Below are 26,560 nucleotides of genomic sequence, written 5' to 3' on the forward strand. Positions count from 1 at the left end.
GTACCCTTTATGCTGGGGCGGGGGCCATGGAGTGTAGATTTCTCCCACTCCAGTGTTTACTTACCTTAAAAAAGGGGGGAGTGGGAGTGGAAATCTGTGGGTCCCACCCAATTTTGGAGTGGGGAGTGGGATTCCCACTCCCATGGGGGGAGGTGGGAGTGGGAATCCACTCCCCCCTCTTCCCATTTTATCCCTATAATAAAATAAATAAATAATATTTAATAAAATAAATAATATCATATTTATTAAAAATAATAATTATATCATATTTATTTTATTAAATTTAATAAAATAAAAATAAATAAATATTATATTTAAATTAATAATATTAAACATTAATTTTAATAAATATTAATTATTTATTTAATTAATAATAAATATTTTATTCTAAAAAAATATTAATTTTGTACTATATTATCAATAATAATATTTCATTTGTGTTGCTATTATTAATAATTTTTATTCACATAATTTAAATTAAAATTAATAAAAAATTTTAAGAATATATTAATTTAGAAATATAATAGAATATTTATTTTATTTTTCAAATATTTTTTATTAATTTTTTAATTACAAATTATAATTCTGTACATAAGGATAAAATTGTAATTTAAAACAATTTACTCCCAATCCAAGACAAAGTAAACAAATAATTAGGATTCTGATTGACAATCCATACTTCCATTTAGTCTAAGTAAACACCCTACTCCCACTCCCACTCCACACTCCTAATCCAAGGATTCCCACTCCAATCCAAAAAATAAACGCAGCATAAAGGATTTGTGAGTAGTTGCCTCCTTCGGGAAAAGTGCCGGCCCATAAAAAAAGTTATAAAAGTAAAACAATTTACTAAATCTTTTATGCTTTCAAACATTTAGCGAGATGAATTCAGAGAGAGAAATGGCTCATAAAAGAATAAAACGGAGAATGAGGGATCAAATATTTTTAATATTTATCTTAAATAAATTTTATCATCAATTTATCTTAAATAAATCGAATATTAATTGAGTATAAATTAAGAATATTTTTTTAAGAGACTTGACTTGCTCCATCTTTATTATAGGATTGATAATCATTATTTGATTTTTTTTCAAAATTTGTGCGACTACTTAAAAGGAAAATAAAGCAACATAGTTAGTGGAGCATGAAAACGAATACCGCTGTCACATAAAATGCCACGATTATGCTGCTAAGTAAAAGTCAAAATTGATTTCCTCCCTCCTCCCTCCTACATTTGAAAGCACACATTTCATTCTAACGTAGATATCTAAGAGATTGATTAAAAGTCCATACCGTATGTGTTGGAGGAGCATGATTCCCACCAATAATGGAGTAGGTATGGCCGTATGGGCACGTTCGGTCAACGTCTTCTCTTCAGTTTTTAACATAGCCAACGTACACATGTAAAGATCTGTAAATATCAACAAACATTAAGTGAATTATTATATTTTAAGTTTTTGAAAAATAAATATTTTTCCAACAAAAATCTAAAATATAAGTGTAAATTATGAAATGGGATGGGTGTAAAAATTTTGTTAAAAGAAAATCTCATTTAATTGTTTAATTGAATTTTCATTTAAAATAAGAAATGAACTAATTTGTTAATTATTTAAGTAATTTTAACTAAAAAGGGGGGTTTATTAGGAATTTTGAGGAGTGTCAAAAGTCGTATGGTGGAATTTGTTTTTCTATTTGAAATTTGGATTTTTTGGATTAGTTTAGATTATACATAGTACTCTCTTAGTTCTGTATAAGAGAGTAATAAGGATAGAAATAGTGTAAAAAAGAGTCCTTATTACTATTTCTATCCATTTAAAAGTGATAAATTAAATGGGGGTATGAAACCGTACCAGTGACATATATACTATAGAGTTCTCATTGAACGACTCTCTATAACTCTTCAATATTGAAATGTTAATCAGTTAATTATGTTCTGTCAATAACAATTCAATCACGAGTATGGCGACATGAAAAGTAATTGACTTAATATATGTCACTGGTACGGTCGCTGTCTCAATAAATTAATTGACTAATCCAATCTAAGAAAGAGAAGAGGCCCTCGAGGCATAGAAATAGTAATAAGGATAAGGGTAGTCATGGTGCACTGTTGTAGGTGGCCCTTGTCCTGGAGGCACATTGTTATTGTACTTAAAAGGAGGCGGAGGAGGAGTGCCCCAAGAAGGAGAAGACCCCGATGGCCGCTCAGATGTCCGCGGAGGTAGCGGTGGCGGAGGCGGAGATGACGTTGGCGATGGTGGTGGAGGCGAATGGTAATAAGATTGTGGGGGTGAGTAGTGAGTCGGTGGTGGTGCCACTGGTGTATCAGACTCTTCTGGTGACGGTGGTGGGGGTGAACAAATAACAGGACAGGTAGCACAGTCACTTATACATAACAAACCCGCTGCAGGACCTGCCGTTTGGTCCTCGGCTGCAACTCCTTTGAGCATCATCGTCATCATCTCCATGAGCAGAACAAACCATTCTCGCCGTCGAAATGTAACACTCTTGACGTGATGATGATCCATCTTGATCAGTGTTGCAGTTGCATAAGCTTGAAAAGATTGATCTGGCTTTTGAATTTGTAAAATGTGACTCAAAAGCTAGCAATACTTATCTCTTGTTACGTGACAATAAATATATGGATGGATGCGTGTGTATGGAATAATTAAACTAATACTATAGAGCTCACTAAAGAGTAAATTACTTTTCATGTCGAAATGACAGTAAATTACTTTTCATATATTACTTTTCACTAAAGAGTTGATATTCACTAAAGAGTAAATTATTTAAAGCTAATCCGTGTGTATGGCAAAATCTCATGGTAAGCATAATTGGAAATGGACTAAATGGATTAGATTCAAATTTAATTCTAAAATCTTGATTAGACTAAGAAATTATGAATATATATGGGTTAATATAATTGGTAAGCATAATTGGGAACTGATGTGAAAAAAATATATATGTAATTATGAATTAAAGGTTAATAATATAAAAGAAATTATAATTATGAAATAAAAATTAATAATATATAGATATAGTATATATAAATTTTAAATGAGGTATAATAAATTTTTATTTTATGAGTGGAAGATATATTAATATAATTTTTAAGATATAACAGTTAAATGCGTAAGTGTAAAATAAAAAACATCACACTCATATTTCGTATATTACTTTTCACTCAAGAGTTGATATTCACTAAAGAGTAAATTATTTAAAGCTAATCCGTGTGTATGGCAAAATTTCATGGTAAGCATAATTGGAAATGGACTAAATGGATTAGATTCAAATTTAATTCTAAAATCTTGATTAGACTAAGAAATTATGAATATATATGGGTTAATATAATTGGGAACTGACGTGAAAAAAATATATATATGTAATTATGAATTAAAGGTTAATAATATAAAAGAAATTATAATTATGAAATAAAAATTAATAATATATAGATATAATATATATAAATTTTAAATGAGGTATAATAAATTTTTATTTTATGAGTGGAAGATATATTAATATAATTTTTAAGATATAACAGTTAAATGCGTAAGTGTAAAACAAAAAACATCACACTCATATTTTGTATATTACTTTTCACTCAAGAGTTGATATTCACTAAAGAGTAAATTACTAAAGAGTAAATTATTTAAAGCTAATCTGTGTGTATGGCAAAATCTCATGGTAAGCATAATTGGAAATGGACTAAATGGATTAGATTCAAATTTAATTCTAAAATCTTGATTAGACTAAGAAGATATATTTCGTTCATTTATCAAAGTCTTCTCTTTTATTTAATAATTCAAAATATTTATTTATTTGCTATTAGTCAATTAATTTATTCTTAAGTACTTATTTACTTATATGTGAATTTATGACATCTTATTTTATTTTTTATTTTTATTGATATTTTATTTTAAAATACTCAGCTAATAGTATATATATATATTAACAAAATTATTATCAAGAAGCATGCTATTCATTGGTTGGTTATGTTATAAAATATTTTTAAAATAATTGATGTATGGTTAATTTAATATTTAAGTAGCTTTAATCATTTATCTTATAGGCAATAATATATCTCATATATATAACAGTGTAAAATTTAAATAATTTAAATTTGTTTGTTATAATTATAACTACCAATTACTAATTTATTATATATATATATATATATATATATATTTTAGTTAGTTGTATTTTAAAATTAATTTTAATTTTCCTCATTAAATATCTACGAATAACTTCATTCAAATTTAATTTAACAGAGTCCAATCCTCTCTTGTACAGAACTGAGAGAGTACTATGTATAATCTAGACTAATCCAATCTAATTTGATTAGGAATTTATTTAATGTGCCTTAATGTTTACCACTTGAGACAACGACCGTACTAGTGACATATATTATAATACTTGTAACATTATTGAGCAACAGTTGTGATAATATCAGACTAATTAGAGAACTCGTAACACAGAGTACGCAACTTGGAACATAAACACACAAACAAGAGTTCTTGTGAATTCAATCCCCTTTTTGGATCAGTTACACACAAATTTCCATGATGGCTAAAAAAATATAACGATGAGATTATGTGGAGTAAACATCTATAGGTGAGTTTTTGGCTAGGTATGAAAAATAAATTATAAAGTAGGGATATTTTTTACATTAACTTAATTTAGATTTTTCCATTCAATAAAAAGCTAAAAAATTGGCTTATTTTATTAAGTCAAAATTATCTAAAAAGTCTCATTAAATTATAAAAACAAACACATAAAATTAACTTAATTAATTAAGTTAAGTTACTTTAAGTCATTAAATTAAAAAAACAAACAACCACCTTAATCTTTTTTTTTTCTTTTTGGGAAGAAAATTTCTGTTGAACATGTGAAAAGTGAAAACAATGGGAGACACAATTGTACTTTTTTAGACAAAATCTCATGGTAAGCCACACACCCGTAGTAAAATACTATGTAATGAAAAAAAAAATGATTTTAAACACTTTATATAAGTTGCAAACTGGAATCAGATATTGGAATTTATATTTCAGGATTTCGATTCAACGACTCTCTATAACTCTTCAATATTGAAATGTTTATCGGTTAATTATGTTATGTCAATACCAATTCAATCACAAGTATGGCGACATGAAAAGTAATAAAACAACCACAATTGACAATTAATATTTGCTTTCAATACTATTTCTGAGGGAACCATTATTTTGCTTGATGAAGGAGATGAATTTATTGGTCAACTCCAAAGCATTTGTACATGTAGGGTTTCTCAAATAAAAGACATGCTTCTCATCGAGATGCTCAACGAGCTCCACTCTCCCTTTCCATCCACTTTTCTTCAACTCCTCGTAGTAATTTTTCCCAGCGGGACACAAGTAGTCTCTCTCAGCCACAAATATCAAAACCCTCTCACCCCCAAGCCTAGCCAGATCCTCTGCGGGCGGTTTCATTCTAGGATCCTGCGGCCCATCATTATTTGCGCACATGTACAACCACATCTCATCGTCCTCCGTACCGCCAAAAAATGGGTGTACCATCGTCACCCCAACCAAGTTCACACCGGGTAGCCCGATTGATCCGACCCGGAACGCCAGAGTGTGTGCTATGTTCCCTCCTGCACTGTCCCCACCAATGAAAACTCTCCCAAGATCAGCATGATGATTCAACCATGGGTCAGGTCCGTTTCCGCTAACATGGGACGCCACCCACTTGAGTGCGGCCCACGAGTCTTCGTAACAAGCGGGTATGGGTCGATCCGGGAAGAGTCCGTACTCCACGGATACGACTATGGCATTCGCTTGAGAAGAAACGGTGTTACAGAAATCATGATAGGGCCTCGCAAAGGCGGAGAAAGTGCAGAACCCACCGCCATGCATGTAGAGTAAGAGAGGGAACTTTTGTTTATCAGGGTTTGTTACTTTAGGAATGAAAATACGGGCGGAAACCGTTGGTTGAGATGAAATAACAACATCTTTGGATCGGACGCCGCTGATGGGGTCATCGAACGGTAGAATTTTGACGGAGGGGGGTCGGAAGAACTCGAGGCAGCCGTCATTGTAAACCCGGAAAAATGGGAACTCTTTGATAATTTCTTTAGGGCTTGAACTTGATGCCATTAAAGAATACTGAGTAAAACAATAAGTAAAAATAATAAAGAAAAGAAAAAGGAGTGGTCCCGCGCACTATTTTGAAACTGGCATAACGTTTTATAATTGGAAAATGTTAAATATGAAGAAGAATGAGAGAAAACTGAGAAAATGAAGCATGTGCTGAGAGAAGAAAGAGAGAGAAAAAAAGCCGACAGAAGAGAGAGAGATGAAATAAAAAAACAGCCAGTAGTTTCTCTTAGTAAGAGAGAGAGTATGCATGCAGCTTTCTTCTGAGGTAGAGTCGAGGATGGCAAACTTGTTTCCCAGGGACTAAACTCTGCTTGTAATTCGAAGCTTTCAATCTTTTATAATTCACAATTGCTGTGAAATGGATCATTCACAAACGGCAGCAATGAATGACGAATTCCATCAAATAATGTTCTTACTAAGTTGTGTGTTGTGTTTGTAGAGTTTAATTGAGGTACAGACATACTCTAATAATATGCCATTTTTGTGCATATTTATTTAGTTTGGTATCATCACTTGTTTTCACATTTGTTCGTATTGTATAATCATACTGTATTTTATTAACAAGTTGTTTCTTTCATAAATTAAAATGCCTTATAAACATATTCATAGTTCCTCTTTACATTTTATTTTAGGTTTGTTTTCTTTTTTAACACCAGTTTTCTTTTAAGTCAATAGCAACTCAATCTTCTCTCTATTCATGTGAGCGGAGTTCGAACTCTAAATATTTTATTTTCAATACGAGGGATTTTATTAATAACCTTAACACATGCATTACATCAAGTTCAAGCCTACGAGTAAATCCTTCCTGTTACCGTGCCCGTAACAGGAAGGATTTTATTAATAACCTTAACCCTAAATATACTAACAAAAGCAAAACATACATATAATCCCTCTCATAAACACCGCACTAATTAACTAAAGTTGTGTGATAAACGAAACAAACTTATTGATCAGCTCTACAGCTTTTTCACATTTAAGATTGTCGAAATAGAAGCTATGCCCTTCGCCGTGAGTCTCAAAAAGGTCCACCGTTCCTTTCCACCCACTTTTCTTCAAGTCTTCGTAGTAATTCATAGCCACAGGTTTCAAAAAATCTTTCTCAGCCACAAATATCAAAACCCTCTCACAGCCAAGCCTGGCCAGATCCTCTGCGGGCGGTTTCAGCCGAGGATCCTGCAACCCTGCGTTTGTTGGACACATATACAACCACGTCGCATCTTCTTCAGGACTAGTGCCACCAAAAAATGGATGCACCATGATCACCCCAACCAACTTTACACAAGGTAACCCGATTGACCCGACCCGAAACGCCAGAGTGTGTGCAATATTCCCTCCAGCGCTGGCTCCTCCAATCAAAACTTTCCCAAAATCAGCGTGATCATTCAACCATGGCTCGGGTCCATTTCCGCCAGCATGGGACGCCACCCAGTTGAGTGCAGCCCACGAGTCTTCGTAACAAGCGGGTATGGGTCGATCCGGGAAATTCCCATATTCCACGGACACCACTATAGCATTAGCTTGTGCAGAAAAGACGCTACAGAAATTATGATACCGCGGACCAAAGGCGGACTGCCCGCAGAATCCGCCGCCACGCACGTAGAATAAGAGAGGGAGCTTATTCTGGTTAGGGTTTTGGGCTTCATACGGAATGAAGATACGAGCAAACACGGGTGGTTCGGACGAAATAACAACGTCTTTGGATCGGACGCCGGTGGTGGGGTCATCGGAGGGTGGGATCTTTTCGCAGTCGGGTCCGAATAACTCAACCCGGCCGTCTTTGTAAACCCGGAAGAATCGGAATTCTTTTGCAATTTCCGAGTCGCTTGATGCCATGTTTTTAATTTGAAGCCTCGGTTTGAAATATAATCATAAAAGAGAAGAAGGGTTCTTTGTGTTTGTGTTGTTTGGTGAAAGAGGTAGAGCCATCAAACGCTTTAAAATATGGGAACGTACGTAGTCACCTAACTTTCACAGCATCTTCTCGCCCATAAGTATCTGTTTCTTTGACATTTACTTTTTCTTTTTTTCATACCTTTTTCTTATCAGTAAATATTTACGATATACGAATATGACGTTGATATTCCAAATAATTACAGTTAATGTGACTTACAGCTGCCCTGTAAAATGCGGACCCAATAGATAAAGGATTTAAGTGGGTTACACGAATGCCTTTTTTAGGCCAACCAAACCAACAAATGAAAGAAACCAGTCACCAACCAACTCTTCTTTTTCCTCTCTTCTGATCATCTGGTGGGAGAGAGGAAAACAAATAAACAATCTATTTCTGCACCACTGCATGCTTGTTATAAGGATAAGTTTTGAGCTATAATATCAACTACACAATAATACACAATAAGTAAATAATGTTATGATATATCTTTTTTTTATTTTTAAAAATTAATATGTAAATAATAATTATATTAAATTTAATTACACATATTATGCATGTATTGGTTGGTTTTATTACCTCTAATGTATTCTAAAATTCTTCCCAACATTAATAAATTATTCGAAGGATTAATGAATTAGAAGAATTAGGATCTAGTATTGAGCTGAGTTTTTATTTGAAAATTGAATTAATAGTCAGGATTTTTTTTATTTTTTATTTTTTATTTCTCTTATCTAACAATTTTTACTCGCTTATTTCTTTTTCCGATCTGTCTTTATTTTATTGGAGTTAGAAAATCTTTCTTTTTTTTCACACACTAAAATCACCGGCAATGGATCCACCTCATAACCCGTGGTGGTTTAAACCCCCATTAGAGAAAATAATTTCAAAAAAAATTAAAAAAATTACTTGAGTTACTAATTATCCCTATTAAATTTAAAAAAAAATAACCCCATAAACTTATAAGCCCAATTAATTTAAGGATAAAGATCCTCTCATGATATGATCATATCTGAGCTTTGAAGAATCTTTTAACATTTATACATTATTATTTATGTATGGTCAAAGTTTACTTAATTATTATATTCTCATTTATTTACCACTAATCATATAAAATATATTTGCTCAAATAAAAGATCAAATCAGGAGAAAACCTTATCCAAAATTTAAATTTAACTTTGAAAAAATAAAAATTCACGCTTTAATTAAAAATAAAAGAGACAATCGCTCAATGGCGGATCTAGAAAAATAATTTACGGGGGGCTAAATTAGATAATAGTAAAATATAAAAAACTAAGATTTTGAATATATAAAATATTTGCTAATACATTTATAATTATTCTCTATGCATTTTCATATTTTAAAAATGTTATGCAATAGACTCATTATCAATATTATTAAATTTATTGTTTCCTATCTAAGTAACCAAACTATCATTTATTCTATCCGATTCCAAAGATGATTCATCATGAGTTTCATTATTGAAAACATTCGCTTTACTATTATTATAGAAACTGGAAGAATTAATACTATTTTTTAAAATAGAAAATATTTTGGGTGGTGGGTTATCATTATTTTTAATTAAGATATAGATTTTTATAATTCTTAAAAGTTAAAGTTTAAATTTTATGGGGTTTATAATTTATAGTGACTATTTTAATAAATTTAATGGGGCTAATTAAAAAGCTAAAATATTTTTCTCTTTTATTTTTAAAATTTTTTTTGGCCAGTGGGGGCTCAAGTCCCCACTGGTCACAAGCTGCATCCGCCCCTGCAATCGCTCACATGGGTGTTTTATAAGTGAATTAGAAATAGCACACCCAAAACAAAGATAAATGGATGAAAATACTGCATACTTTATTCATATTGAAGTTGCCTTTTTTAGGCATTACATGAACATGAACAAACTTAAGAAAATAATAAGAGCCATTATCCACCAAATACTGCAGCAACTCTCCAGTAAGAATAACCTAAAGACAAGGTAAGCATAATCTTGCAAATAACACTACTAAACTTCCAAAAGACTAGGACCACAAAAAAACACTTTATTGACACAATTAAGGAATTTTCAACAGGTTTTACTATTATTTAATTTAAGCCCATTAAATTTATTAAAATAATCTTTACAAACTCACTAATCTATAAAATTTTAGTTTTTATATTTTATCACTATGTAATTTAACCTCTGATAAATTGTTTTCATGAAGCCGCCACTAAGTGCGTCACTCTTTCGAACCTTTTAGTCGTCGTAAAGAGCTAGAGTAAGTTTTGCAGAATTAGGGCATGCGAGAGCTCATTGTAAATGTAGAAAATTCTTATCTCCTAGACCTTCTTAATTCTCTTTTATCATGATAATATATATGCTTTTATATAAAATTTATTTACTTATAAAAAGAATTTTAAAAAGCGGCTCCACGCATCGCTATCATGATTCGGTATATCTTTTATAAAGCTGAACGCTTGCAGCTTTCAAACAGAAATAATAATTTTGATGACCTTTTTTTCCGGTATAAAAGGAAAAAGAAAAAAGAAAGTAATCAGCGGTTGCATATGTGGAAGGCATCAACTCACAATGGACAACAAATCTAAGTAACCCAAATCAATGAATTTTGAAATTTACGCCACCATGTCACTTTTCTGGACTAAAACATTGCGCTAATAGAGCATCATTCTATTAATTATGTCGTCATCACTGACATGGAGTCTATATCCATATTTGGAGCAGATCAAGAATAGTCCTCTTTAAAATATCTTTAATTTTATACATATTAAGAATTTAAGATATATCAATAATGTAATTTATTAAAATTAAATATTTAAAAACTTTAATATTTTATTTTTATATATAGACCCGACCTCATATTTTTTTTCTCTCCTCTTTTTTTTATTTCCCATTGCACTCTCTTTCTATCTTCTCTTCTCTTGGTTTTTTAATCCATCACTTTGGTTTGATTTTTTTTCTCAATCACAAAAAATTCTTTACTCTCACAAGATTTGATATGTTGTCATATTTTTATAATTTTTTGAATTTTGTTTTCTACAGTTAATTTTAGTTTTACCCCTCATAAATGAATATACATGAATTAGATTAGTCAGCCAAAATGTAGAAAGAAGGAAGAACAGGGAATCAACTTCTTTTTGAAGCCCTGCAACCACCTTTTAAATTTAAAGGAATTGTGAGCAGTTGCCTCCTTCGGGAAAATTGCCAGCCCATAAAAAAAATTATAAAAGTAAAACAATATACTAAATCTTTTATGCTTTCAAACATTTAGCGAGATGAATTCAGAGAGAGAAATGGCTCATAAAAGAATAAAACGGAGAATGAGGGATCAAATATTTTTAATATTTATCTTAAATAAATTTTATCATCAATTTATCTTAAATAAATCGAATATTAATTGAGTATAAATTAAGAATATTTTTTTAAGAGACTTGACTTGCTCCATCTTTATTATAGGATTGATAATCATTATTTGATTTTTTTTCAAAATTTGTGCGACTACTTAAAAGGAAAATAAAGCAACATAGTTAGTGGAGCATGAAAACGAATACCGTTGTCACATAAAATGCCACGATTATGCTGCTAAGTAAAAGTCAAAATTGATTTCCTCCCTCCTCCCTCCTAAATTTGAAAACACACATTTCATTCTAACGTAGATATCTAAGAGATTGACTAAAAGTCCATACCGTATGTGTTGGAGGAGCACGATTGCCACCAATAATGGAGTAGGTATGGCCGTATGGGCACGTTCGGTCAACGTCTTCTCTTCAGTTTTTAACATAGCCAACGTACACATGTAAAGATCTGTAAATATCAACAGACATTAAGTGAATTATTATATTTTAGGTTTTTGAAAAATAAATATTTTTCCAACAAAAATCTAAAATATAAGTGTAAATTATGAAATGGGATGGGTGTAAAAATTTTGTTAAAAGAAAATCTCATTTGATTGTTTAATTGAATTTTCATTTAAAATAAGAAATGAACTAATTTGTTAATTATTTAAGTAATTTTAACTAAAAATGGGGGTTTATTAGGAATTTTGAGGAATGTCAAAAGTCTTATGGTGGCGTTTGTTTTTCTATCTGAAATTTGGATTTTTTGTATTAGTCTAGATTATACATAGTACTCTCTTAATTCTATACAAGAGAGTAATAAGGATAGAAATAGTGTAAAAAAGAGTCCTTATTACTATTTCTATCCATTTAAAAGTGATAAATTAAATGAGGGTATGAAACCGTACCAGTGACATATATACTATAGAGTTCTCATTGCACGACTCTATAACTCTTCAATATTGAAATGTTAATCAGTTAATTATGTTCTGTCAATAACAATTCAATCACGAGTATGGCGACATGAAAAGTAATTGACTTAATATACGTCACTGGTACGGTCGCTGTCTCAATAAATTAATCGACTAATCCAATCTAAGAAAGAGAAGAGGCCCTCGAGGCATAGAAATAGTAATAAGGATAAGGGTAGTCATGAGGCACTGTTGTAGGTGGCCCTTATCCTGGAGGCACATTGTTATTGTACTTAAAAGGAGGCGGAGGAGGAGTGCCCCAAGAAGGAGAAGACCCCGACGGCGGCTCGTATGTCCGCGGAGGTAGCGGTGGCGGAGGCGGAGATGACGTCGGCGATGGTGGTGGGGGCGAATGGTAATAAGATTGTGGGGGTGAGTGGTGAGTCGGTGGTGGTGCCACTGGTGTATCAGACTCTTCTGGTGACGGTGGTGGCGGTGAACAAATAACAGGACAGGTAGCACAGTCACTTATACATAACAAACCCGCTGCAGGACCTGCCGTTTGGTCCTCGGCTGCAACTCCTTTGAGCATCATCGTCATCATAACAAACCATTCTCGCCGTCGAAATGTAAGACTCGTGATGTGATGATGATCCATCTTGATCAGTGTTGCAGTTGCATAAGCTTGAAAAGATTGATCTGGCTTTTGAATTTGTAATATGTGACTCAAAAGCTAGCAATACTTAATTACTTATCTCTTGTTACGTGACAATAAATATATGGATGGATGGGTGTGTATGGCATAATTAAACTAATACTATAGAGCTCACTAAAGAGTAAATTACTTTTCATGTCGAAATGACAGTAAATTACTTTTCATATATTACTTTTCACTAAAGAGTAAATTACTAAAGAGTAAATTATTTAAAGCTAATCCGTGTGTATGGCAAAATCTCATGGTAAGCATAATTGGAAATGGACTAAATGGATTAGATTCAAATTTAATTCTAAAATCTTGATTAGACTAAGAAGATATATTTCGTTCATTTATCAAAATCTTCTCTTTTATTTAATAATTCAAAAATATTTATTTATTTGCTATTAGTCAATTAATTTATTCTTAAGTACTTATTTACTTATATGTGAATTTATGACATCTTATTTTATTTTTATTTTTATTGATATTTTATTTTAAAATACTCAGTTAATAGTATATATATATTAACAAAATTATTATCAAGAAGCATGCTATTCATTGGTTGGTTATGTTATAAAATATTTTTAAAATAATTGATGTATGGTTAATTTAATATTTAGGTAGCTTTAATCATTTATCTTATAGGCAATAATATATCTCATATATATAACAGTGTAAAATTTAAATAATTTAAATTTGTTTGTTATAATTATAACTACCAATTACTAATTTATTATATATATATATATATATATATATATATATATTTTAGTTAGTTGTATTTTAAAATTAATTTTAATTTTCCTCATTAAATATCTACGAATAACTTCATTCAAATTTAATTTAACAGAGTCCAATCCTCTCTTGTACAGAACTAAGAGAGTACTATGTATAATCTAGACTAATCCAATCTAATTTGATTAGGAATTTATTTAATGTGCCTTAATGTTTACCACTTGAGACAACGACCGTACCAGTGACGTATATTATAATACTTATAACATCATTGAGCAACAGTTGTGATAATATCAGACTAATTAGAGAACTCGCAACACAGAGTACACAACTTGGAACATAAACACACAAACAAGAGTTCTTGTGAATTCAACCCCCTTTTTGGATCAATTACACAAAAATTTCCATGATGGCTAAAAAAATATAAAGATGAGATTATGTGGAGTAAACATCTATAGGTGAGTTTTGGGTTAGGTATGAAAAATAAATTATAAAGTAGGGATATTTTTTACATTAACTTAATTTAGATTTCTCCATTCATTAAAAAGCTAAAAATTTGGCTTATTTTATTAAGTCAAAATTATCTAAAAAATCTCATTAAGTTATAAAAACAAACACCTAAAATTAATTTAATTAATTAAGTTAAGTTACTTTAAGTCATTAAGTTAAAAAACAAACTGCCACCTTAATTTTTTTTTCTTTTTGGGAAGGAAATTTCTGTTGAACATGTGAAAAGTGAAAACAATGGGAGACACAATTGTACTTTTTTAGACAAAATCTCATGGTAAGCCACACACCCGTAGTAAAATACTATGTAATGAAAAAAAAAATGATTTTAAACACTTTATATAAGTTGCAAACTGGAATCAGATATTGGAATTTATATTTCAGGATTTCGATTCAACGACTCTCTATAACTCTTCAATATTGAAATGTTTATCGGTTAATTATGTTATGTCAATACCAATTCAATCACAAGTATGGCGACATGAAAAGTAATAAAACAACCACAATTGACAATTAATATTTGCTTTCAATACTATTTCTGAGGGAACCATTATTTTGCTTGATGAAGGAGATGAATTTATTGGTCAACTCCAAAGCATTTGTACATGTAGGGTTTCTCAAATAAAAGACATGCTTCTCATCGAGATGCTCAACGAGCTCCACTCTGCCTTTCCATCCACTTTTCTTCAACTCCTCGTAGTAATTTTTCCCAGCGGGACACAAGTAGTCTCTCTCAGCCACAAATATCAAAACCCTCTCACCCCCAAGCCTAGCCAGATCCTCTGCGGGCGGTTTCATTCTAGGATCCTGCGGCCCATCATTATTTGCGCACATGTACAACCACATCTCATCGTCCTCCGTACCGCCAAAAAATGGGTGTACCATCGTCACCCCAACCAAGTTCACACCGGGTAGCCCGATTGATCCGACCCGGAACGCCAGAGTGTGTGCTATGTTCCCTCCTGCACTGTCCCCACCAATGAAAACTCTCCCAAGATCAGCATGATGATTCAACCATGGGTCAGGTCCGTTTCCGCTAACATGGGACGCCACCCACTTGAGTGCGGCCCACGAGTCTTCGTAACAAGCGGGTATGGGTCGATCCGGGAAGAGTCCGTACTCCACGGATACGACTATGGCATTCGCTTGAGAAGAAACGGTGTTACAGAAATCATGATAGGGCCTCGCAAAGGCGGAGAAAGTGCAGAACCCACCGCCATGCATGTAGAGTAAGAGAGGGAACTTTTGTTTATCAGGGTTTGTTACTTTAGGAATGAAAATACGGGCGGAAACCGTTGGTTGAGATGAAATAACAACATCTTTGGATCGGACGCCGCTGATGGGGTCATCGAACGGTAGAATTTTGACGGAGGGGGGTCGGAAGAACTCGAGGCAGCCGTCATTGTAAACCCGGAAAAATGGGAACTCTTTGATAATTTCTTTAGGGCTTGAACTTGATGCCATTAAAGAATACTGAGTAAAACAATAAGTAAAAATAATAAAGAAAAGAAAAAGGAGTGGTCCCGCGCACTATTTTGAAACTGGCATAACGTTTTATAATTGGAAAATGTTAAATATGAAGAAGAATGAGAGAAAACTGAGAAAATGAAGCATGTGCTGAGAGAAGAAAGAGAGAGAAAAAAAGCCGACAGAAGAGAGAGAGATGAAATAAAAAAACAGCCAGTAGTTTCTCTTAGTAAGAGAGAGAGTATGCATGCAGCTTTCTTCTGAGGTAGAGTCGAGGATGGCAAACTTGTTTCCCAGGGACTAAACTCTGCTTGTAATTCGAAGCTTTCAATCTTTTATAATTCACAATTGCTGTGAAATGGATCATTCACAAACGGCAGCAATGAATGACGAATTCCATCAAATAATGTTCTTACTAAGTTGTGTGTTGTGTTTGTAGAGTTTAATTGAGGTACAGACATACTCTAATAATATGCCATTTTTGTGCATATTTATTTAGTTTGGTATCATCACTTGTTTTCACATTTGTTCGTATTGTATAATCATACTGTATTTTATTAACAAGTTGTTTCTTTCATAAATTAAAATGCCTTATAAACATATTCATAGTTCCTCTTTACATTTTATTTTAGGTTTGTTTTCTTTTTTAACACCAGTTTTCTTTTAAGTCAATAGCAACTCAATCTTCTCTCTATTCATGTGAGCGGAGTTCGAACTCTAAATATTTTATTTTCAATACGAGGGATTTTATTAATAACCTTAACACATGCATTACATCAAGTTCAAGCCTACGAGTAAATCCTTCCTGTTACCGTGCCCGTAACAGGAAGGATTTTATTAATAACCTTAACCCTAAATATACTAACAAAAGCAAAACATACATATAATCCCTCTCATAAACACCGCACTAATTAACTAAAGTTGTGTGATAAACGAAACAAACTTATTGATCAGCTCTACAGCTTTTTCACATTTAAGATTGTCGAAATAGAAGCTATGCCCTTCGCCGTGAGTCTCAAAAAGGTCCACCGTTCCTTTCCACCCACTTTTCTTCAAGTCTTCGTAGTAATTCATAGCCACAGGTTTCAAAAAATCTTTCTCAGCCACAAATATCAAAACCCTCTCACAGCCAAGCCTGGCCAGATCCTCTGCGGGCGGTTTCAGCCGAGGATCCTGCAACCCTGCGTTTGTTGGACACATATACAACCACGTCGCATCTTCTTCAGGACTAGTGCCACCAAAAAATGGATGCACCATGATCACCCCAACCAACTTTACACAAGGTAACCCGATTGACCCGACCCGAAACGCCAGAGTGTGTGCAATATTCCCTCCAGCGCTGGCTCCTCCAATCAAAACTTTCCCAAAATCAGCGTGATCATTCAACCATGGCTCGGGTCCATTTCCGCCAGCATGGGACGCCACCCAGTTGAGTGCAGCCCACGAGTCTTCGTAACAAGCGGGTATGGGTCGATCCGGGAAATTCCCATATTCCACGGACACCACTATAGCATTAGCTTGTGCAGAAAAGACGCTACAGAAATTATGATACCGCGGACCAAAGGCGGACTGCCCGCAGAATCCGCCGCCACGCACGTAGAATAAGAGAGGGAGCTTATTCTGGTTAGGGTTTTGGGCTTCATACGGAATGAAGATACGAGCAAACACGGGTGGTTCGGACGAAATAACAACGTCTTTGGATCGGACGCCGGTGGTGGGGTCATCGGAGGGTGGGATCTTTTCGCAGTCGGGTCCGAATAACTCAACCCGGCCGTCTTTGTAAACCCGGAAGAATCGGAATTCTTTTGCAATTTCCGAGTCGCTTGATGCCATGTTTTTAATTTGAAGCCTCGGTTTGAAATATAATCATAAAAGAGAAGAAGGGTTCTTTGTGTTTGTGTTGTTTGGTGAAAGAGGTAGAGCCATCAAACGCTTTAAAATATGGGAACGTACGTAGTCACCTAACTTTCACAGCATCTTCTCGCCCATAAGTATCTGTTTCTTTGACATTTACTTTTTCTTTTTTTCATACCTTTTTCTTATCAGTAAATATTTACGATATACGAATATGACGTTGATATTCCAAATAATTACAGTTAATGTGACTTACAGCTGCCCTGTAAAATGCGGACCCAATAGATAAAGGATTTAAGTGGGTTACACGAATGCCTTTTTTAGGCCAACCAAACCAACAAATGAAAGAAACCAGTCACCAACCAACTCTTCTTTTTCCTCTCTTCTGATCATCTGGTGGGAGAGAGGAAAACAAATAAACAATCTATTTCTGCACCACTGCATGCTTGTTATAAGGATAAGTTTTGAGCTATAATATCAACTACACAATAATACACAATAAGTAAATAATGTTATGATATATCTTTTTTTTATTTTTAAAAATTAATATGTAAATAATAATTATATTAAATTTAATTACACATATTATGCATGTATTGGTTGGTTTTATTACCTCTAATGTATTCTAAAATTCTTCCCAACATTAATAAATTATTCGAAGGATTAATGAATTAGAAGAATTAGGATCTAGTATTGAGCTGAGTTTTTATTTGAAAATTGAATTAATAGTCAGGATTTTTTTTATTTTTTATTTTTTATTTCTCTTATCTAACAATTTTTACTCGCTTATTTCTTTTTCCGATCTGTCTTTATTTTATTGGAGTTAGAAAATCTTTCTTTTTTTTCACACACTAAAATCACCGGCAATGGATCCACCTCATAACCCGTGGTGGTTTAAACCCCCATTAGAGAAAATAATTTCAAAAAAAATTAAAAAAATTACTTGAGTTACTAATTATCCCTATTAAATTTAAAAAAAAATAACCCCATAAACTTATAAGCCCAATTAATTTAAGGATAAAGATCCTCTCATGATATGATCATATCTGAGCTTTGAAGAATCTTTTAACATTTATACATTATTATTTATGTATGGTCAAAGTTTACTTAATTATTATATTCTCATTTATTTACCACTAATCATATAAAATATATTTGCTCAAATAAAAGATCAAATCAGGAGAAAACCTTATCCAAAATTTAAATTTAACTTTGAAAAAATAAAAATTCACGCTTTAATTAAAAATAAAAGAGACAATCGCTCAATGGCGGATCTAGAAAAATAATTTACGGGGGGCTAAATTAAATAATAGTAAAATATAAAAAACTAAGATTTTGAATATATAAAATATTTGCTAATACATTTATAATTATTCTCTATGCATTTTCATATTTTAAAAATGTTATGCAATAGACTCATTATCAATATTATTAAATTTATTGTTTCCTATCTAAGTAACCAAACTATCATTTATTCTATCCGATTCCAAAGATGATTCATCATGAGTTTCATTATTGAAAACATTCGCTTTACTATTATTATAGAAACTGGAAGAATTAATACTATTTTTTAGAATAGAAAATATTTTGGGTGGTGGGTTATCATTATTTTTAATTAAGATATAGATTTTTATAATTCTTAAAAGTTAAAGTTTAAATTTTATGGGGTTTATAATTTATAGTGACTATTTTAATAAATTTAATGGGGCTAATTAAAAAGCTAAAATATTTTTCTCTTTTATTTTTAAAATTTTTTTTGGCCAGTGGGGGCTCAAGTCCCCACTGGTCACAAGCTGCATCCGCCCCTGCAATCGCTCACATGGGTGTTTTATAAGTGAATTAGAAATAGCACACCCAAAACAAAGATAAATGGATGAAAATACTGCATACTTTATTCATATTGAAGTTGCCTTTTTTAGGCATTACATGAACATGAACAAACTTAAGAAAATAATAAGAGCCATTATCCACCAAATACTGCAGCAACTCTCCAGTAAGAATAACCTAAAGACAAGGTAAACATAATTTTGCAAATAACACTACTAAACTTCCAAAAGACTAGGACCACAAAAAAACACTTTATTGACACAATTAAGGAATTTTCAACAGGTTTTACTATTATTTAATTTAAGCCCATTAAATTTATTAAAATAATCTTTACAAACTCACTAATCTATAAAATTTTAGTTTTTATATTTTATCACTATGTAATTTAACCTCTGATAAATTGTTTTCATGAAGCCGCCACTAAGTGCGTCACTCTTTCGAACCTTTTAGTCGTCGTAAAGAGCTAGAGTAAGTTTTGCAAAATTAGGGCATGCGAGAGCTCATTGTAAATGTAGAAAATTCTTATCTCCTAGACCTTCTTAATTCTCTTTTATCATGATAATATATATGCTTTTATATAAAATTTATTTACTTATAAAAAGAATTTTAAAAAGCGGCTCCACGCATCGCTATCATGATTCGGTATATCTTTTATAAAGCTGAACGCTTGCAGCTTTCAAACAGAAATAATAATTTTGATGACCTTTTTTTCCGGTATAAAAGGAAAAAGAAAAAAGAAAGTAATCAGCGGTTGCATATGTGGAAGGCATCAACTCACAATGGACAACAAATCTAAGTAACCCAAATCAATGAATTTTGAAATTTGAGTAATGATATAGCCACAAACTCTTGTACAAACTTATTTTGTACAAACTGACGTGGCAGGATAAGATTGGTTGAATTAAATATCACTTGGCCCACATGATTTGTTTTTATTATTTTATATTTTCATTCAACCAATGAATTAATGCCATGTTAATTTGTACAAAATAAGTTTGTACAAGAGTTTGTGGCTGTATCAGTACTCTTGAAATTTACGCCACCATGTCACTTTTCTGGACTAAAACATTGCGCTAATAGAGCATCATTCTATTAATTATGTCGTCATCACTGACATGGAGTCTATATCCATATTTGGAGCAGATCAAGAATGGTCCTCTTTAAAATATCTTTAATTTTATACATATTAAGAATTTAAGATATATCAATAATGTAATTTATTAAAATTAAATATTTAAAAACTTTAATATTTTATTTTTATATATAGACCCGACCTCATATTTTTTTTCTCTCCTCTTTTTTTTATTTCCCATTGCACTCTCTTTCTATCTTCTCTTCTCTTGGTTTTTTAATCCATCACTTTGGTTTGATTTTTTTTCTCAATCACAAAAAATTCTTTACTCTCTCAAGATTTGATATGTTGTCATATTTTTATAATTTTTTGAATTTTGTTTTCTACAGTTAATTTTAGTTTTACCCCTCATAAATGAATATACATGAATTAGATTAGTCGCCAAAATGTAGAAAGAAGGAAGAACATGGAATCAACTTCTTTTTGAAGCCCTGCAACCACCTTTTAAATTTAAAGGAATTGTGAGCAGTTGCCTCCTTCGGGAAAATTGCCAGCCCATAAAAAAAATTATAAAAGTAAAACAATATACTAAATCTTTTATGCTTTCAAACATTTAGCGAGATGAATTCAGAGAGAGAAATGGCTCATAAAAGAATAAAACGGAGAATGAGGGATCAAATATTTTTAATATTTATCTTAAATAAATTTTATCATCAATTTATCTTAAATAAATCGAATATTAATTGAGTATAAATTAAGAATATTTTTTTAAGAGACTTGACTTGCTCCATCTTTATTATAGGATTGATAATCATTATTTGATTTTTTTTCAAAATTTGTGCGACTACTTAAAAGGAAAATAAAGCAACATAGTTAGTGGAGCATGAAAACGAATACCGTTGTCACATAAAATGCCACGATTATGCTGCTAAGTAAAAGTCAAAATTGATTTCCTCCCTCCTCCCTCCTATATTTGAAAACACACATTTCATTCTAACGTAGATATCTAAGAGATTGATTAAAAGTCCATACCGTATGTGTTGGAGGAGCACGATTGCCACCAATAATGGAGTAGGTATGGCCGTATGGGCACGTTCGGTCAACGTCTTCTCTTCAGTTTTTAACATAGCCAACGTACACATGTAAAGATCTGTAAATATCAACAGACATTAAGTGAATTATTATATTTTAGGTTTTTGAAAAATAAATATTTTTCCAACAAAAATCTAAAATATAAGTGTAAATTATGAAATGGGATGGGTGTAAAAATTTTGTTAAAAGAAAATCTCATTTGATTGTTTAATTGAATTTTCATTTAAAATAAGAAATGAACTAATTTGTTAATTATTTAAGTAATTTTAACTAAAAATGGGGGTTTATTAGGAATTTTGAGGAATGTCAAAAGTCTTATGGTGGCGTTTGTTTTTCTATCTGAAATTTGGATTTTTTGTATTAGTCTAGATTATACATAGTACTCTCTTAATTCTATACAAGAGAGTAATAAGGATAGAAATAGTGTAAAAAAGAGTCCTTATTACTATTTCTATCCATTTAAAAGTGATAAATTAAATGAGGGTATGAAACCGTACCAGTGACATATATACTATAGAGTTCTCATTGCACGACTCTATAACTCTTCAATATTGAAATGTTAATCAGTTAATTATGTTCTGTCAATAACAATTCAATCACGAGTATTTCGTCAAATTTACTTTAACACAACAGTCATCGTGCAATTTCAAATTTGAGTCACCGATTTTGTCACAGATTTACCTTTTATTAACCGACTTCCCTGGTATTCTTTAACACAAACGTGGATAAGGGTAGTCATGAGGCACTGTTGTAGGTGGCCCTTGTCCTGGAGGCACATTGTTATTGTACTTAAAAGGAGGCGGAGGAGGAGTGCCCCAAGAAGGAGAAGACCCCGACGGCGGCTCGTATGTCCGCGGAGGTAGCGGTGGCGGAGGCGGAGATGACGTCGGCGATGGTGGTGGGGGCGAATGGTAATAAGATTGTGGGGGTGAGTGGTGAGTCGGTGGTGGTGCCACTGGTGTATCAGACTCTTCTGGTGACGGTGGTGGCGGTGAACAAATAACAGGACAGGTAGCACAGTCACTTATACATAACAAACCCGCTGCAGGACCTGCCGTTTGGTCCTCGGCTGCAACTCCTTTGAGCATCATCGTCATCATAACAAACCATTCTCGCCGTCGAAATGTAAGACTCGTGACGTGATGATGATCCATCTTGATCAGTGTTGCAGTTGCATAAGCTTGAAAAGATTGATCTGGCTTTTGAATTTGTAAAATGTGACTCAAAAGCTAGCAATACTTATCTCTTGTTACGTGACAATAAATATATGGATGGATGCGTGTGTATGGAATAATTAAACTAATACTATAGAGCTCACTAAAGAGTAAATTACTTTTCATGTCGAAATGACAGTAAATTACTTTTCATATATTACTTTTCACTAAAGAGTAAATTACTAAAGAGTAAATTATTTAAAGTTAATCCGTGTGTATGGCAAAATCTCATGGTAAGCATAATTGGAAATGGACTAAATGGATTAGATTCAAATTTAATTCTAAAATCTTGATTAGACTAAGAAGATATATTTCGTTCATTTATCAAAATCTTCTCTTTTATTTAATAATTCAAAAATATTTATTTATTTGCTATTAGTCAATTAATTTATTCTTAAGTACTTATTTACTTATATGTGAATTTATGACATCTTATTTTATTTTTATTTTTATTGATATTTTATTTTAAAATACTCAGTTAATAGTATATATATATTAACAAAATTATTATCAAGAAGCATGCTATTCATTGGTTGGTTATGTTATAAAATATTTTTAAAATAATTGATGTATGGTTAATTTAATATTTAGGTAGCTTTAATCATTTATCTTATAGGCAATAATATATCTCATATATATAACAGTGTAAAATTTAAATAATTTAAATTTGTTTGTTATAATTATAACTACCAATTACTAATTTATTATATATATATATATATATATATATATATATATTAGTTAGTTGTATTTTAAAATTAATTTTAATTTTCCTCATTAAATATCTACGAATAACTTCATTCAAATTTAATTTAACAGAGTCCAATCCTCTCTTGTACAGAACTCAGAGAGTACTATGTATAATCTAGACTAATCCAATCTAATTTGATTAGGAATTTATTTAATGTGCCTTAATGTTTACCACTTGAGACAACGACCGTACCAATGACATATATTATAATACTTATAACATCATTGAGCAACAGTTGTGATAATATCAGACTAATTAGAGAACTCGCAACACAGAGTACACAACTTGGAACATAAACACACAAACAAGAGTTCTTGTGAATTCAACCCCCTTTTTGGATCAATTACACAAAAATTTCCATGATGGCTAAAAAAATATAAAGATGAGATTATGTGGAGTAAACATCTATAGGTGAGTTTTGGGTTAGGTATGAAAAATAAATTATAAAGTAGGGATATTTTTTACATTAACTTAATTTAGATTTCTCCATTCATTAAAAAGTTAAAAATTTGACTTATTTTATTAAGTCAAAATTATCTAAAAAATCTCATTAAGTTATAAAAACAAACACCTAAAATTAATTTAATTAATTAAGTTAAGTTACTTTAAGTCATTAAGTTAAAAAACAAACTGCCACCTTAATTTTTTTTTTCTTTTTGGGAAGGAAATTTCTGTTGAACATGTGAAAAGTGAAAACAATGGGAGACACAATTGTACTTTTTTAGACAAAATCTCATGGTAAGCCACACACCCGTAGTAAAATACTATGTAATGAAAAAAAAAATGATTTTAAACACTTTATATAAGTTGCAAACTGGAATCAGATATTGGAATTTATATTTCAGGATTTCGATTCAACGACTCTCTATAACTCTTCAATATTGAAATGTTTATCGGTTAATTATGTTATGTCAATACCAATTCAATCACAAGTATGGCGACATGAAAAGTAATAAAACAACCACAATTGACAATTAATATTTGCTTTCAATACTATTTCTGAGGGAACCATTATTTTGCTTGATGAAGGAGATGAATTTATTGGTCAACTCCAAAGCATTTGTACATGTAGGGTTTCTCAAATAAAAGACATGCTTCTCATCGAGATGCTCAACGAGCTCCACTCTCCCTTTCCATCCACTTTTCTTTAACTCCTCGTAGTAATTTTTCCCAGCGGGACACAAGTAGTCTCTCTCAGCCACAAATATCAAAACCCTCTCACCCCCAAGCCTAGCCAGATCCTCTGCGGGCGGTTTCATCCTAGGATCCTGCGGCCCATCATTACTTGCGCACATGTACAACCACATCTCATCGTCCTCCGTACCGCCAAAAAATGGGTGTACCATCGTCACCCCAACCAAGTTCACACCGGGTAGCCCGATTGATCCGACCCGGAGCGCCAGAGTGTGTGCGATGTTCCCTCCTGCACTGTCCCCACCAATGAAAACTCTCCCAAGATCAGCATGATGATTCAACCATGGGTCAGGTCCGTTTCCGCTAACATGGGACGCCACCCACTTGAGTGCAGCCCACGAGTCTTCGTAACAAGCGGGTATGGGTCGATCCGGGAAGAGTCCGTACTCCACGGATACGACTATGGCATTCGCTTGAGAAGAAACGGTGTTACAGAAATCATGATAGGGCTTCGCAAAGGCGGAGAAAGTGCAGAACCCACCGCCATGCATGTAGAGTAAGAGAGGGAACTTTTGTTTATCAGGGTTTGTTACTTTAGGAATGAAAATACGGGCGGATACCGTTGGTTGAGATGAAATAACAACATCTTTGGATCGGACGCCGCTGATGGGGTCATCGAACGGTGGAACTTTGACGGAGGGGGGTCGGAAGAACTCGAGGCGGCCGTCGTTGTAAACCCGGAAAAATGGGAACTCTTTGATAATTTCTTTAGGGCTTGAACTTGATGCCATTAAAGAATACTGAGTAAAACAATAAGTAAAAATAATAAAGAAAAGAAAAAGGAGCGGTCCCGCGCACTATTTTGAAACTGGCATAAGGTTTTATAATTTTATTGAGAATTGGATTCACGTGACGTGAAGTGACATGCACGTGAGTCACATATCGAGAACCAGCTTTCTGCACTCTTCAGTCTTCACACAGCCCACCTAACTCCATCTGAATCCCACTAGAATACTTTCGAGATATTACATCTAATTAATAAATTTGAGATATTTGCAAGTGAATTTAATATCATTATTAGTTATATGGTAATTTATTAAAATAAATATACGCATATTATCATTTCATTGATTTATTATATAAATCATCTTAAAAGATTTAACTTATTACGATTAAGATAGAATTTATTAGTGGAGTAAATATCAATTTTTTTTCTTTTCTCTTCTTTGTATTTTTTATTTTATATTTCTTGAATCTCAATTTAATCTATTTATGTCGAAAATTATTTTTTGGTTATTAATATTTTACTCTCGGTTATTGAATGCGTTTGGTTTTTCACAATTTTGATAAATTAAAATGCATTTTAACGGCATTTTATGAAAAGCCAAATGCATTTTATTGAAAAGCCAAGTGCAGAAACCACCGCCATGCCTGTACTTTTGGCTTTTCATAATTGTAATTACGCACTGAATCCAAATCTTCCCCTTCCCCCGCGCGCCCACCCGCCAAAAGGTCAATTTTTTCCTCTTAACGTATTAATCTTTAAAAATCATTCGTGGATTTGATATATAGGTGACGTCTTCGTCGTCTAGCATGCATCAAACCAAACTTACCTTTGCAACAAGCAACGGATAAGTCAAAAACAAACAAACAAACAATAATAATAATAATAATAATAATTAATAAAGACCCCAATATAATTAATCAATATAAGAAGAATCCAATATGATAAAGAAAAGATTAGCATTAACCTATTTTATACCATCCATTTTACGTCTCTAATTAGAGTATAGATATAGAAAGTGATTGACGACCTAAAATATGTGTATATGCATATAACACTTATATAACTAAAAATAATGCTAAATTGGAGGACATAAGGTTTGGCCGTTCATGTGGGGCAAAACAAAATAATTGTTTTCAGCTTTCCTTCATAATTTTTAGAAA

General features: G+C 32.4%; 4 protein-coding genes across 6 annotated transcripts; all 4 read right to left on the minus strand.

Annotated features, from left to right (window-relative positions):
- Positions 1 to 2,039: 2,039 nt before the first annotated feature.
- LOC112096153 (leucine-rich repeat extensin-like protein 5) lies at positions 2,040 to 2,525 on the minus strand. Its single transcript, XM_024179086.1, has one exon. It carries the CDS (start codon positions 2,523 to 2,525, stop codon positions 2,040 to 2,042), a length of 486 nt encoding a protein of 161 aa, XP_024034854.1.
- A 2,642-nt stretch (positions 2,526 to 5,167) lies between these two features.
- On the minus strand, positions 5,168 to 6,167 carry LOC112096211 (2-hydroxyisoflavanone dehydratase-like). The gene has a single exon (XM_024179380.1). It carries the CDS (start codon positions 6,123 to 6,125, stop codon positions 5,175 to 5,177), a length of 951 nt encoding a protein of 316 aa, XP_024035148.1. The 5' UTR covers positions 6,126 to 6,167; the 3' UTR covers positions 5,168 to 5,174.
- A 685-nt stretch (positions 6,168 to 6,852) lies between these two features.
- On the minus strand, positions 6,853 to 15,700 carry LOC112096233 (probable carboxylesterase 5). 2 transcript variants are annotated; one of them, XM_024179482.1, is made up of 2 exons: positions 14,946 to 15,700; positions 6,853 to 7,237 (listed from the first exon to the last, which is right to left on the minus strand). In XM_024179482.1, the coding sequence occupies exons 1-2, from the start codon at positions 15,664 to 15,666 to the stop codon at positions 7,044 to 7,046; spliced, it is 915 nt and encodes a 304-aa protein (XP_024035250.1). In that variant the 5' UTR covers positions 15,667 to 15,700; the 3' UTR covers positions 6,853 to 7,043. The 2 variants fall into 2 exon arrangements, with proteins under 2 accessions (XP_024035250.1, XP_024035249.1); XM_024179481.1 differs by lacking the exon at positions 14,946 to 15,700 and having other exon boundaries at positions 6,853 to 8,121.
- A 693-nt stretch (positions 15,701 to 16,393) lies between these two features.
- LOC112096231 (2-hydroxyisoflavanone dehydratase-like) lies at positions 16,394 to 25,443 on the minus strand. Of its 2 annotated transcripts, XM_024179468.1 has the most exons (2): positions 24,684 to 25,443; positions 16,394 to 16,778 (listed from the first exon to the last, which is right to left on the minus strand). In XM_024179468.1, the coding sequence occupies exons 1-2, from the start codon at positions 25,402 to 25,404 to the stop codon at positions 16,585 to 16,587; spliced, it is 915 nt and encodes a 304-aa protein (XP_024035236.1). In that variant the 5' UTR covers positions 25,405 to 25,443; the 3' UTR covers positions 16,394 to 16,584. The 2 variants fall into 2 exon arrangements, with proteins under 2 accessions (XP_024035236.1, XP_024035235.1); XM_024179467.1 differs by lacking the exon at positions 24,684 to 25,443 and having other exon boundaries at positions 16,394 to 17,662.
- Positions 25,444 to 26,560: the final 1,117 nt, after the last annotated feature.

Source organism: Citrus clementina, unplaced genomic scaffold (genome assembly GCF_000493195.1).
Source record: "Citrus clementina cultivar Clemenules unplaced genomic scaffold, Citrus_clementina_v1.0 scaffold_8, whole genome shotgun sequence".
Taxonomy (NCBI): domain Eukaryota; kingdom Viridiplantae; phylum Streptophyta; class Magnoliopsida; order Sapindales; family Rutaceae; genus Citrus; species Citrus x clementina.

Coding starts and splice junctions, on each gene's coding strand:
- LOC112096231 (XM_024179467.1), bottom strand. CDS start 17,502: ATGGCATCAAGCGACTCGGAAATTGCAAAAGAATTCCGATTCTTCCGG.
- LOC112096233 (XM_024179481.1), bottom strand. CDS start 7,961: ATGGCATCAAGCGACTCGGAAATTGCAAAAGAATTCCGATTCTTCCGG.
- LOC112096153 (XM_024179086.1), bottom strand. CDS start 2,525: ATGGATCATCATCACGTCAAGAGTGTTACATTTCGACGGCGAGAATGG.
- LOC112096211 (XM_024179380.1), bottom strand. CDS start 6,125: ATGGCATCAAGTTCAAGCCCTAAAGAAATTATCAAAGAGTTCCCATTT.